The sequence below is a fragment of the Podarcis cretensis genome, assembly GCF_951804945.1.
Source record: "Podarcis cretensis genome assembly, chromosome: 12".
NCBI classification, from domain to species: Eukaryota; Metazoa; Chordata; class Lepidosauria; order Squamata; family Lacertidae; genus Podarcis; species Podarcis cretensis.
In genome coordinates this window covers 38,928,020-38,941,979 of record NC_137181.1, presented here as the reverse complement: position 1 = coordinate 38,941,979, position 13,960 = coordinate 38,928,020, and the positions used below count along the sequence as shown (strand labels likewise).

The 13,960-nt window shown below is 47.8% G+C and overlaps 1 protein-coding gene across 2 annotated transcripts in view; it reads right to left on the bottom strand.

Moving 5' to 3' along the window:
• The window catches only part of BTD (biotinidase), a 69,529-nt gene that overhangs the window by 1,597 nt on the left and 53,972 nt on the right, over positions 1 to 13,960 (bottom strand). For both annotated transcript variants that reach the window (XM_079948031.1, XM_079948030.1), the window contains exons 2-3: positions 2,971 to 3,196; positions 1,648 to 1,797 (exon numbers count right to left, since the gene is read on the bottom strand). In XM_079948031.1, coding sequence (XP_079804157.1) covers positions 1,648 to 1,797; positions 2,971 to 3,192 — 372 coding nt within the window. In that variant the 5' untranslated portion in view covers positions 3,193 to 3,196. The remainder of the gene's footprint in view (positions 1 to 1,647; positions 1,798 to 2,970; positions 3,197 to 13,960) is intronic.

The window sequence follows — 13,960 nt, the reverse complement described above, 5'->3', positions numbered from 1 at the left end:
ATTAAAAGCACTGCATTTTTTTTAGTTAAATAAATTTTGAGTGGTTGACAGATCTAATTTTGGCACCACCGGAAGAGGCAGCATCTCTCTCTTTGGTTGTATTCAGGAAAGCCATTCTGCAAGTGGAACAACTTCCGTTCATGCAATGCAACTTTTGTCTCTCCTTCCCTCACAGAGCCCCCTCTGCATCTGCTCTGAGTCCCCCACCAAGCAGATTTGGGGAGGGAACAGGTGGAAGGGAGAGAGGATGGTCGGCTGCACATGGGGAAGTTGTTCCACTTGTGCAATGACTTCATTGGAGTCAACCTTGTGACAGTAGAGACAGTTGTTTTTAAAAGTAGGGAATTTTTTAGTAAATGCAAGTTGGAGGAAATCTTAAAAGATTATTAGTTTTTTTTATTCAACTGATTTTGAAAGAAAATGCAACATTTGGAACACTTCAAAACTGGAAACTTTATAAGATCCTGCATATTCTGTCAGCAATATAATTGACACTGTGACTGTATACAACTCTGTTTTACTAGTAAGCCTCGTTTGGTTAGAGCAGGGTGCTGATAATGTCAAGGTCGTGGGTTCGATCCCCATATGGGCCAGCTGCATTGCAGGGGGTTGGACTAGATGATCCTCAGGGTCCCTTCCAACTCTACAATTCTATGACACTATGGGTTCGATGGGACTTATGCCAAATAAGCATGGGTAGGATTTCAACCTAAGAAAGCTATCTTCCTATCAAGTCAGCTTACTCTAGCAGGGCTGAGCGTTACACAAAAAATCACGTTCTGTGGAGTAAACCAAACCAAACCCGTATGTAACATTTGCAGCCATGTGCTTCGTGATCTGTAGGCTATACACATTCTGATTGAATGTACCAACCGTACATTTTGACAGCACCCTGTCACCTGTTTGAAGAAACTGAATCCAGGTCCAGCTCAGGAAGTGATCAACGCTGCCACAGCTGACAGAGTTATCTGTGATCCTTGTGTAGTGCACCATACAGAATTTCTTCTGCTGCACACAAAAGAGCTAAGGCTTGGGTGGAGTCAGGGTAGATTTTCCAGAATTATAACGATCTAAACCACAGATTTCTTGAAAATCATATTATACTTACTCATAACAGTTGTCTAGCTTAGAATAAGAAAGTTGGGTTTTGTTTGTTGTTTTTAATGGAAACCTACATATGTAGTTTGAATGTACAAAACATTGTTCTGTTCAGAAACTTTTGTGTTAGCTCCAAATACATTCTAAATCTTCAGGGAAAAACGTGTTATAGCATTTCCATCTTAACTTAGTTGCAGCTCTCTGCAAAAAGTAAGTTTAAATGTGCTTGTGCTTGGTACCTGTAGCAGGTAGGAGATCTATTAACAGCCAAACATAGTTAAGTGATAGAAATCAATGGGTGTGCATTTACAGAAATTGGCAGTTTGATTGCATTTACATTAACCTTAACTTCATACTTGGAGATTGAAATTGACTGTAAACAAAAATGCTTTGAGATGCAGTGCCAATATTGCATCAGGCAGTGTGAGAGAAAGCACTAGTGAAATAGAGCAGTGAAATATCACTAAGGAACGGAGTGTCACTCTATATATTCCATTAAAGCAAAGAATATCCAGTTTTTTCCAGTGCTGCAACAGTTATAACAGATACCTCTGTGTCATTGAACAAGTATTCTTCTTTGCATGGATTCCATGTCACAGAGTCAGGGTATGGAATGAAATCCAAGTAAGGATAAATAGAAGTCCTGGTGAAGTTGAAGCCCTGAATTCCATCTTCAGGAAAGACAATTATCTGTGCTCCCTGATAGCAAACAAAAATAAAATAAAGACAGCTTTCAGTCAGAATAAAAAAAAAAGGAAAGGTGCCTTGAAATCTCTCTAAGAAGACTTAAATGCTTGTGCAGATTGCATTAATCTCATTCAAGTGTTACTGATAATCAAAACACACAAGAACACTGTGTTACTTCCATTTAAATTGTGTGTTTTTTTAAGATAGTTGTAAGACCTTGAACCTACTACTGTACTATGAATTAGATGATCATATGTGGCTTTACAGTGGAAATGAGGGAATGACCACAAAACGCTCTCCAGTTTCTTTTTGGCTAAAATCCACAATCTTCTTGCCCAGAAGCAATTTCACCAAAGCTTTGGGGATTTACACCAGAACTGTTTGGAAGTGTGAAATGATTCAACTAGATTGGAGGGAAACATAGCGTTTAGACACAGACAGCTGTATCATATGCAGATTTTAAAGGGGATCCTTGCCTTCTTGAAGCAGTGTGGTGGCTGCTTTAACATGGTGCTAAAGGATCAAAAGCTCTGTGTTTTTGTAACGTATGTCTATTGACTTCAGTAGCAAACACCACACAAGTAACTGTGTGCTGGATTCACTTGGTTAGGGAAACCTTCAATTGCAGGTGCAGGGCATCCAAGAAGGGGTCCCCAACTTTCTTTAGGCCCGTGTGCCCATTTGGAAATTTGAAACTTGTGGGCACTGCTGCAATAGTCAATATGTATGTTGCTCAGAAAAACTGATCAAAAGGCAGAGGTTAGGTCTGAGCCTCAGCCAGTAAACCACCTACTTGCCCCCATAAAGCACAACAAAATGCCCATTTCACAGAAGTAAAATCGGGAAGAAATACTTCAAAGGTAAGGACCTTCACAGGGGAAAGTATGAGTGCATCCTGTTCAAATCATCACATTCTCAGTCAATCTAAAAATTAAAAAGCTAAGATAAGATGCTGTCTCTTCAACATCCTAGTAGGTTATTCACTAATATTTTCAAAAGAAAATCCATTATAGAAGAAAAACACAGGAGCTCTGTGACTTTGGAAGAACTTGCTCAAAATTCTGTTTCATCCAGAACCTCCAATACAGTATATATGCCTACAAAAGCTCCTGTAACAATAAACCAATTAATCTCTTAGGCACATGTTACTTAAAATGTTTGCAAGGTGATTAATTATTGTGGTACCTGTTTAACAGCAGCAATCACTTGCTCTTCGTAAATGTCTAGGTTTCTGTTCATCAGCTGTAATGCAGACCGTCGACTGGTAATAGCTGTTGGATTGGGATTCAGGATGACATGATGTTCGTACACAGCAGCAATGTAATGTCCTCTGTGAACATCTGCGGAGAGAACTTGGAAGCAGACCAGGACGAGCATGCAGCAGCTGCCCACAGGGATGTCAGCCATGAATCTAAAAAAAACACAACATATTTATGTGGAACATACTTGAGTAAAATCATAGAGTTGGAATGAGGGTTTGCATGTCTTTAGCCCAATGCCCTGCCCAGTGGATGATCTACAATGCAGCTGCAGCATCAGTGACAGATGTCATTGATGTCCAGGACGGTGGTAGGTACCTTGGGTTACATACGCTTCAGGTTGCAGACTCCACTAACCCATAAATAGTACCTCAGGTTAAGAACTTTGCTTCAGGATGAGAACAGAAATCATGCTCTGGCGGCGTGGCAACAGCAGGAGGCCCCATTAGTTAAAGTGGTGCTTCAGGTTAAGAACAGTTTCAGGTTAAGAACGGACCTCCAGAACAAATTAAGTACTTAACATGAGGTACCACTGTATCGGACGCAGGTGGCGCTGTGGGTTAAAGCCTCAGCGCCTAGGGCTTGCCGATCGAAAGGTTGGCGGTTCGAATCCCTGCAGCGGGGTGCGCTCCCGCTGCTCGGTTCCAGCGCCTGCCAACCTAGCAGTTCGAAAGCACCTCCGGGTGCAAGTAGATAAATAGGGACCGCTTACCAGCGGGAAGGTAAACGGCGTTTCCGTGTGCGGCTCTGGCTCGCCAGAGCAGCGATGTCACGCTGGCCACGTGACCCGGAAGTGTCTCCGGACAGCGCTGGCCCCTGGCCTCTTAAGTGAGATGGGCGCACAACCCCAGAGTCTGTCAAGACTGGCCCGTACGGGCAGGGGTACCTTTCCCTTTACCTTTACCACTGTATCACCTTATATGCCTCTGGTGAAAGAGAACTCTTAAGATTGAGATGAAATCGAAGCCTGAAATTTCCACCCATGGGTTCAGCTCCTGCCCTCTGGAACAACAAATAACATGCTGTCTTTCAGATATTTGTATATTGAAAGCAGTTAGAATTTAATCTTGTCCAGGACACATATACACCGTTCTTCTAAGCATTCTTCATCAGACTTAGTTTCCAGATCCTCACCAGGTCACCCTCCAGTCACATTCCAGTTTGCCATTGTCCTTTTTAGAAAGTGGTGCCTGGACACGGTACCCCAAACCAACAAGACAAGAAGATGCACTGTAAGCTTCTAATGTCTATTGCTCCTACCATAGTGAACTGAGAGCAGAGCAATGAGATCCACTTGTAATACTCAAACTGGGCATTACAATTGCTAGATTGCATGCCCCACTTTTTTTACAGGATGGTCCATAAATATTAGCACCTATTATATAAGGACCCCTGACCGTTAGGTCCAGTCGCGGACGACTCTGGGGTTGCAGCGCTCATCTCGCTTTACAGGCCGAGGGAGCCGGCGTACAGCTTCCGGGTCATGTGGCCAGCATGACTAAGCCGCTTCTGGCAAACCAGAGCAGCACATGGAAACGCCGTTTACCTTCCCGCCAGAGTGGTACCTATTTATCTACTTGCACTTTGACGTGCTTTCAAACTGCTAGGTTGGCAGGAGCAGGGACTGAGCAACGGGAGCTCACCCCGTCGCGGGGATTTGAACCGCCGACCTTCTGATTGGCAAGTCCTAGGCTCTGTGGTTTAACCCACAGCGCCACCCGTGTCCCTCTGACCTATTATATACTAATTGATAAAAATGTGAATAAGTCATGTTGGAGCTATTCCGCTTCTGGGAGAGGATAGCACCTACAGTAGATAATTTAACTATCTCTAGGTAATACTGTCCCAAGTGTTAAAGCAAACCCCAACACTGTATATGTTCTGATAAAAGGGCAAAGTTAGAATCATAGATTTGTCGAGTTGGAGGGGACTATGGGGGTCATCTAGTCCAACCCCCTGCACTGCAGGAATCTTTTGCCCAACATGGAGCTCAAACCCACGACCCTAAGTCATGCTCTACCAACTGAGCTATCCCAGCAATCACACTTTATTTTGGAAACAGTCCGCCCCTCCTGGAAATGTCCTCTTTTAGTAATTCACTAGCGCATCCAGCCATTTCTTAAGAGACAATTCATTTGCAAAGAGTTTTAAGACAGATCCATTCTACAGCTCCAACTGCTTTTTGATAGGTGGTGTCTATTTAAATGATGCACACTGTGTTTGCGGTGTGCACAGAGGTTTGTAGAGTTCTAATTCTTGCAGCAAGAACTTAAAAAAGCAAAGCTTACAAAAATACATTATAATTAATAATAATAATAATAATAAATTTTATTTATACCCTGCCCTCCCCGGCCAGAGCCAGGCTCAGGGCAGCTAACACCAATAAAATCACAGTAAAAACATAATGGGCAGGGGAACCAATTTAAAATACAGGTTACATAGACTCTGAGATGAAGTGTACGCTGAATCAGTTTGTGCTTATTTTGAGTAATAAATTCCATTAAAAAAATCCTAGCTGGTATGAAAAGAGGATCCACTGAGCTAAGTATTTTTTTTTAACTTATATCTTTGAATATTCTAGTAGCTTTTGACCTGCCAGTTTGATTTTGCCCCCTCCCCACCACTGCAAAGTATTATTAATTAATTTTTTTTTGGTGGAGGTTTTTAGTTGATGGCCGTGTTTACTCTTTGTTGTTTTATATGTATTACTGGTTTGTTTGTTTGTTTTTTAAAAAATATTGTCTTAGTGTTAGCCACTTTGCTTTCTCTTTGAAGACAAAGTGGGATACAATTTAAAACAAATACTGTTGTATCAACACTTACCCTGTCAAATCCAATACTGTATAGAATGTACAAAATGCAGTTCTACAAGTTGGAAATCTGCACCAATTCACAATACAATTGCTAAATCACCATTATGTTACTAGAAGCGTTTGCCTTGTTACTGTACAACAAATAATTTCAGGCTAATGCCAAAATTATAATGGACCTAGCTTGTTTTGAACATTAAAATATGTTCCAGCAACATAACTTTGCTGACTCCCAAGGTGGCAGGTTATTTGGCACCCAGCAAGTAAAGTCTAAAGCACCGTCATCTCTGAAGACAATTAATGTGACACATTCTGCAAAAGATGTTGAGGGTTCTGGACATGAGGTTGCTGACACCAGCTTTTCCTGACAAGCCCCAAAATGGAGGCTGGGAGGGAATGAAAAGTATGCAGTAGTCAGCATTACGTATACTGCAATGTGCAAAAGATGTTCCTTGAGCAATGAGACAGTTCCTTGTAGAACGAACAAGGCCTGAAGCAGTGGTGAGGATTATTAAGAGGATCTGTCAAACAAGTTGGAGAGGCAGAGGTCAGCTTCAAGATGTGCTTGGAGAGACCGACAGTCTTGACCCATTTCATTCTCATTTTAGGCTCCAGTTTGGGACCAGATCAGCCTTGGTCACCTTGACTCCTTAGTGTCAAATCTCAGGTCCCGAACGCCTCCATTTTGGAACGTTTTGGCTCCTGAACGCCAAAAACCCAGAAGTAAATGCTCCGGTTTTTAAATGTTTTTCAGAAGCTGGACATCCGACACGGCTTCTGCTTGAGTGCAGGAAGCTCCTGTAACCAATTGGAAGCTGCGCCTCGGTTGTCGAACATTTCAGAAGCCGAACGGGCTTCCAGAATGGATTACATTTGACAACCAAGGTTTGACTGTACAGGGTTTTTCTTTCTCCATCCAGAACTCAGTTCTGGCACTTCTCAGATGGACACCATTGCCATTATAAGAGAACAAGGGAGGCTTTCCTGGTGAGCTCCTCTTTTTCTACAAAAATAGCACTGACTCATTACATCCTCCAGGAGAGAAACAGCGGGAGCACGACCTGGTTGATTTTCTTGGCCCTCTAAACAGTTTTGGATAATGTTAACCATGGTTCCAGAAGATGGCACTGTTTGACCACATGACTGTTCATTCATGGGGTCCTTCAAAGTTCCAACTTGGATTGGAGGAGGGGAGATCTCCCCTTCCCACACCATCTTCGGTCAGTTTGGGAGGAGGAGGAAAGATGGCAGCTCTCTCCTCTGGCCTTCCTCTGGAATGCATAGCCTTTGTGGAGGCTGGTGAGGGCTTCGACCAGCTGAAGGAGGAGGATGAACAAGAGGAGGTTGTGATTGAACTGCAGCTAGAAGAGGACGGTGCGTTCTTGTCACCTAGAACCAGGCACCACCTTTGCAAATGGGAGCAGATCCACTCGCCCCAGCAGAAAATGTGCTTGGAATATTGGCATTCTCGCAAGGCAAGGGAGTCCTTTGAGTGTGTGTGTGTGTGTCACACCTTGTCTTTAAAAGCTTGGCAATAGGGGTGTGGAAACTTCTTGGGACACCTTTGTTGCTTCTGAACTTCTTGCTCCTGAACTCCTGAATTGTGCTGCTGAGCTTGTGCTATTACTTGCCTGAATTAATATCTCTTTCTCATAAGCAAGAGCCTCTGGCTGCATGCGTTGGACAATAGCCAGGACAGTGCCCACCATTAAAAGCACCAATCGTTCATGCATTTCTGTTTGAGAAATTATGTCGGTTACAGATTCTGTACGAGAGTTGGAAAGCTGAGAGCGTCAGTTGCCTCGGGAAGCCAGCAGTCAGTCACTGCAAAATGGATAGATATAAACAGCGTGCATTTGGCACAGTCCATCAAGCTGTTTTGCAGCCCCTTTCATGTCAATAGAGTTAGCTCAAACACCATTGACACAAATGGAGGTTAAGTGGCAGCTGCAGTGGTGGCTGCTTGTACCGAAAAGGTTATAGTGTTTAGCATAGAGAGTCATGTCAAAATTTCAAGGGCAAAAAATAACTGGAAAAAGAATAAATATGTTGTAACCAAGATTCAATTTAAAAGGGATCCAAAAAGCTTTATGTTAGCAAAGGCAAAACGTTTTGATACATGAATATCGACAAACTAAGTAATAAAGTTTTGCCTTACAAAAGAGAGCTGTAAAGATAGCAGCACATCAGTACACCCAAGTCAAACTGAAATGCCCTTTTAAAAAAATAATCGGTCCAGAAAAACATTTTATCAATGCATGTCATTGTGCTTTGTTGTTCTTTACCAGGTGTCAGCAAACTTTTTCAGCAGGGGGTGGTGCACTGTCCCTCAGACCTTTTGGGGGGCCGAACTATACTTTTGGGAGGAAAATAAATGAAGGAATTCCTATGCCCCACAAATAACCCAGAGATGCATTTTAAATAAAAGCACACATTCTACTCATGTAAAAACACACTTGTCAGGGAACTGACATCAGAGCGAGAAGCGGAGGCAGGGCTCCAGAGCGATGCCGGAGAGGGAACCAGTCTGGGGGAAGGAATTCAGTGTGACACCAATAGAGAGGAGCTGGAGGAATCGGTGTCAGGGCTCCAAGACCCTTCAACCGAAACCAGCGGAGAGAGCGCTGGCACGCCCTTGCCATCCCCTTACTTGCGCAGACGCGTTCCGCGCAGGGAACATAGGCGGAGACTTGGGGTCAAGCAGCTTTTATGCTGGAAGAGATTCAAGAAACGCCCACTGGCAGATTCTGCAAGTGACTAACAGGTCACGGAGGGCGAGCTCTAACCCTGAACATGTTTGAGCAAACCACCTAATCGAAGTGGAGGCAGTTTACGCACGAGTAACCACACAATACCATTACAGCAATCTGCCAGTCCCTTGCTGTTACTCGTGAGTAAGCAGTGGAAACATGAGCCAGACAGGAGGCGCCGGGGCAGCGGAGGCAGCTGCGGGGGCGCAGGACCTGGTGAAGAGGAACCAGGAGCTGGAACGGCATGTAGCACTGCTGATGGCGCGGCTGGACGAGAGGCGCACCCAGGACGCGCAGGTGAGACCCACCCCAGTGGCAAAGAAGGTGCCCGGACTGGTACACAAGTTTGGGGGAAAACCCCAAGAATATAATGGATTCTGGACAGAAATAGAGTACGCACTGCAGCTGCAGCATGATGATTTTGCTGACGAGGCGGCGCAAGTGGCTTACATCGTGGGGCATCTTGAGGGCAGCGCGAGGGAATGGGTTAGACCCCTAATGGCCGCGCATAACCCCGCCATGAAGGACGTCCGGAAGTTTTTTCAGGCGATGGACGCTATGTATTCCAGCCAATTGGGGGAGAGTGTGACCCAACGGGAGCTGATGAGATGTAAGCAGGGGGACCTTTCCGTTAGAGACTATTGGTCCCGCTTTGCGATGCTAATACACAGGCTCGAATGGGATATGGACAGCCCGCCCATACGAATGCTGTTTGAGGAGGGGTTGTCCCCAGCCGTTAAAGATGAGCTCTCCCGCGCGCCCCGCCCGGAGACTATGGATCAGCTGACAAAATCTGCGCTGGCGATAGGCTCTCGCCAGGAAGCGCGCGCTTTGGAAAGGCGGGAAGGGAGAGGGGAGCGTTGCCCTGACTACCGCATTCCTGAGATGCCAAGGCAGCCTTCCAATGACGTGGTGCCAATGGAAATTGATGGGGCGCGCGCACGCGAGGTGCCGAGCGCCCAACAAATAGTCAAAAGGGAAGCAAAGGCTGGGAGAAACTCCAAGAAATGTTTCCTCTGCCAACGGCCAGGACACTTTGCCAGGGTCTGCCCACAAAGAAAGGCTTGGCAAGGGATGGTGGGGGCCGCTGGAAATGAGGGGGAGGGGGCAGAAGACAAGGTGCAGGAAAACGCCAGCGCTTGACTGCCCACAGGGGGGCGCAGCAGCCAAGCGAGCAACTAATTGAAGTGCCCCAACCGGACCCACCCAAGGTTTCTATAGCGATAGAGGTGACGCTAGAACTCCCAAATGGGCACCCAGTCAAGGTGAAGGCAATGTTGGACTCAGGGAGCTCCTGTAATTTTTTTAGTAAGGAGTTTGCGCTGGAGCACCAGATCCACTTGCTGCCACTGGATTTCCCACTCCAAGTCACCACGATAGATGGCAGAGAGTTGCTAGGGGGAGAGGTGACACATCAAACCCCGCCTATGAGAATGAGTGTGTCCAGGCACACAGAAACCATAGCCTTTCATGTGGCCACACTGGCGGGACCCCCAATAATACTGGGGATGAGCTGGCTAGTGCTACATGATCCAGTGGTGGCGTGGCACCAACGCACGGTCACCTTCGGGTCAGCCCACTGTTTGGAACACTGTCTAGGAGGGGAGAAGCCCAGGGTGAGGTTGGCCAGAGCAGCAGCAACCACGCTGGAGCAGAAAGGGAAGGTGCCGCCACAGTACGCAGACTTACAAGAGGTCTTCAGTGAGAGGGAAGCGGACAGGCTGCCGCCACATAGGCCCTTCGACTGCCAAATCAACCTTCTCCCTGGAGCACAGCTGCCGGTGGGTAAGCTGTATGCCATGTCTGACAGAGAGATGCAGGAGTTGCGAGACTTTATAGACAAGAACTTGAAAAGGGGGTTTATAAGAGAATCTAAGGCAGTGGGGGGCAGCCCTGTGTTTTTTGTGGATAAAAAACACACGGATCAGCTGAGGCTCATCGTGGACTTTCGGAGGTTAAACCTGGTATCAGAACCCGTGACCTTCCCAATGCCCAGAATTGATGATATTCTGACCAGGGTAAGGAAGGGTAAGATTTTTACCAAGCTGGACCTTAGGGGGGCCTAGAATCTGATTCGAATGAGAGAGGGGGACGAATGGAAAACCACCATGTTCACCCCCCTGGGGGCCTTTGAATATTTGGTTATGCCATTTGGATTACAGTCAGGCTCTGCCTGTTTTCAAAGCTTCATGCACCATGTGCTGGGTCCCCTGCTGTACAAGAACTGCGTAGCATTTCTGGACGACGTACTGATCTATTCGGACAATGAAAAACAGCATGTCCAGGACGTCAGGGAAGTGCTGAAAAGGCTACGAGAGCACCAACTGTGGGTCAAGCTGGAAAAGTGCCAGTTTCACGCCAAGGAAGTGGAATTTCTGGGATACAGGTTGTCAGACAGAGGTCTAGCCATGGACCCCGGCAAGGTGCAGGCAGTGCTGGAATGGAAGGCTCCCAAAACCCGGAAGGATGTGCAGAGGTTCCTAGGGTTCAGCAACTTCTACCGGAAGTTCATCAAGAACTTCGCCCACTTAACCGCACCCATCACGGATTGTCTCAGTAGCAAAAAGAAGTTCGTCTGGACGGAAGGGGCCCAACGTGCCTTCGAGGGGCTAAAGCAGGCGTTCGCCTCGGAGGAACAGCTCCTGCATGTGGATCTGCAGAAACCGATGAGGCTAGAGACCGACGCGTCGGACAGAGCGATAGGAGCGGTGTTGCTCCAGCCGGGACCGGCCCAAGACACATGGAGGCCGTGCGCCTTCTACTCAAGGAAGCTGAACGAATCGGAACAGAACTACACGGTGTACGATCGTGAACTGTTAGCTATTTATGCCGCGTTTCGCCAGTGGAGACATCTCCTGATAGGGGCTCAGCACAAGATCCAGGTTTGCACTGACCACAAGAACTTGGAATACTGGAGGACAGCGCGAGTGCTCAACCAGCGACAGATTCGGTGGGCACAGGAGTTCTCCAAGTTCTTCTTTGAGATCAAGTACGTGCCAGGGCAAGAGAACGTGAGAGCAGACGCGCTTTCACGGAAACCAGAGTACACGGAAGGAGGAAGACCACCGGACGCTCGACATGTGTTCCCTGAGGAACGATGGGTTTGTGGGGGGGCGTTGGTTGGGAAACGAGAACTAACCGAGTTGATTCGCCAGGATGAATTTGCCCAAACCAGAATCAGGGAACTAAGGGAAAATGGGAGAGACCGGGGGGACTTCGAGGTAAGGGAAGGGTTATTGTATTACAAGGGAGCAATGTATGTGCCCGGGGGGGCCTTACGGGAAAGGGTGCTCCGACAACTTCACGACAACCCCACAGCGGGACACTTTGGGCAACACAAGACCATGTTACTGGTCACTAGGGAGTTTTGGTGGCCGAAGGTGAGGGAAGATGTACGAGAGTATGTACGAGGGTGTGACCGCTGCCAAAGAGCCAAGGGGGAGCGGGCAGCCCCGGCAGGGTTACTAGAACCCTTGCCCACGCCGGGGAGACCCTGGGAGGTGGTATCAATAGATTTCATGACAGATTTGCCCAAATCCAGAGGTAAGACAGCAGTCATGGTAGTAGTAGATCTGCTAACCAAGATGTGCCATTTTATATCATGCTCTCATGCGGTGACAGCCGAGGAAACTGCACAACTGTTTGTTACTCACATCTTCAGGTTGCATGGAGCTCCTTCAAGGGTTATCTCTGATCGAGGGAAACAATTTACCTCGAGGTTCTGGAGGAAGCTTATGAGCTTATTGCAGGTGGAGGTGGGATTCTCGACGGCGAGGCACCCGGAAACTAACGGGCAGGCAGAGAGGGCGAACAGCATATTGCAGCAATATCTCCGCTGTTACGTCAACGAGAGGCAGAACGACTGGGTAGATAAGCTAGCACTGGCCGAGTTTGCGTATAACAATGCGGAGCATGTGTCCACGGGGATGAGCCCATTCTTGGCTAATTATGGGTGTCACCCCAGGGCCTTTCCCGGGAGGGGGGAGGAAGAGTGGAGCGTGCCCGCCGCAGAGCAGTTCGTGGAAGAAATGGAAGCACTGCACCAGCAGCTTAAGATGAATCTGGAAAGGGCCAAGGAAGAGTACAAGAGGCAAGCGGATAAACGTCGCCGGGAAGGGGAGACCATTAGGGTGGGGGACCGGGTGTGGTTATCCACTCAAGGATTGCCCTTCAAGGGTGGGTGTAAGAAACTCCGGCCGAAGCGGCTGGGGCCTTTCGAGGTGATACACCAAGTCAACCCGGTGGCATTCAGGCTCAAGTTGCCAGACAACATGAAAATCCACCCGGTATTTCATAGGTCACTGCTCTCGCCATACCGAGGGGAGTGGAGAGTCCGGGAGGTAGGAGGAGAAGGGCTCAGACACCCACCACTGGAAGAGAAGGAACACCACCAGCAGATAATGGAGATCCTGGATTCGCGGTGGCGGGGGCGGCAGGTGGAATATCTAGTAGCGTGGGAGGGGGAGCCCGAGTCAGAAAACACGTGGGTTCCAGAAGGGGAAATAGATGGTGGGTATCTAGTGGAAGAGTTCCACAACAGGTATCCGAGGAAGCCCAAACCTCTGGGGAGATTCTGGGAGGAGCAATTTGCCACCACCGATGATGAGGAGGAGGATTTTGTGGGTTTTCCAGAGTCGCCAGAGGAAGGAAGGGAGTCGTCAGGAGAGGAGGAATCAGATTGGGAAGCCCCTCCCGTCAGAAACCGGGGCGGGTGGGAAGCGGGGTTGGAGTCCTCGGACGATGACGACAGCTCCTTTCGAGGGTTCCCTGCATCGTCGGCTGAAGGTGGGGACAAGGTCACGTCACCGGGTCAGGCCGGGGGTGGAGGGGGTCCTGGGGGGGAGGTGGATGTCAGGGAACTGACATCAGAGCGAGAAGCGGAGGCAGGGCTCCAGAGCGATGCCGGAGAGGGAACCAGTCTGGGGGAAGGAATTCAGTGTGACACCAATAGAGAGGAGCTGGAGGAATCGGTGTCAGGGCTCCAAGACCCTTCAACCGAAACCAGCGGAGAGAGCACTGGCACGCCCTTGCCATCCCCTTACTTGCGCAGACGCGTTCCGCGCAGGGAACATAGGCGGAGACTTGGGGTCAAGCAGCTTTTATGCTGGAAGAGATTCAAGAAACGCCCACTGGCAGATTCTGCAAGTGACTAACAGGTCACGGAGGGCGAGCTCTAACCCTGAACATGTTTGAGCAAACCACCTAATCGAAGTGGAGGCAGTTTACGCACGAGTAACCACACAATACCATTACAACACTGATTCCCAAACTGTCTGTGGGCCGGATTTAGAAGGCGATTGGGCCAGATCTGGCCTACCCATGTTCTTTACTATTGAACTATGTTCAACTCCATCAA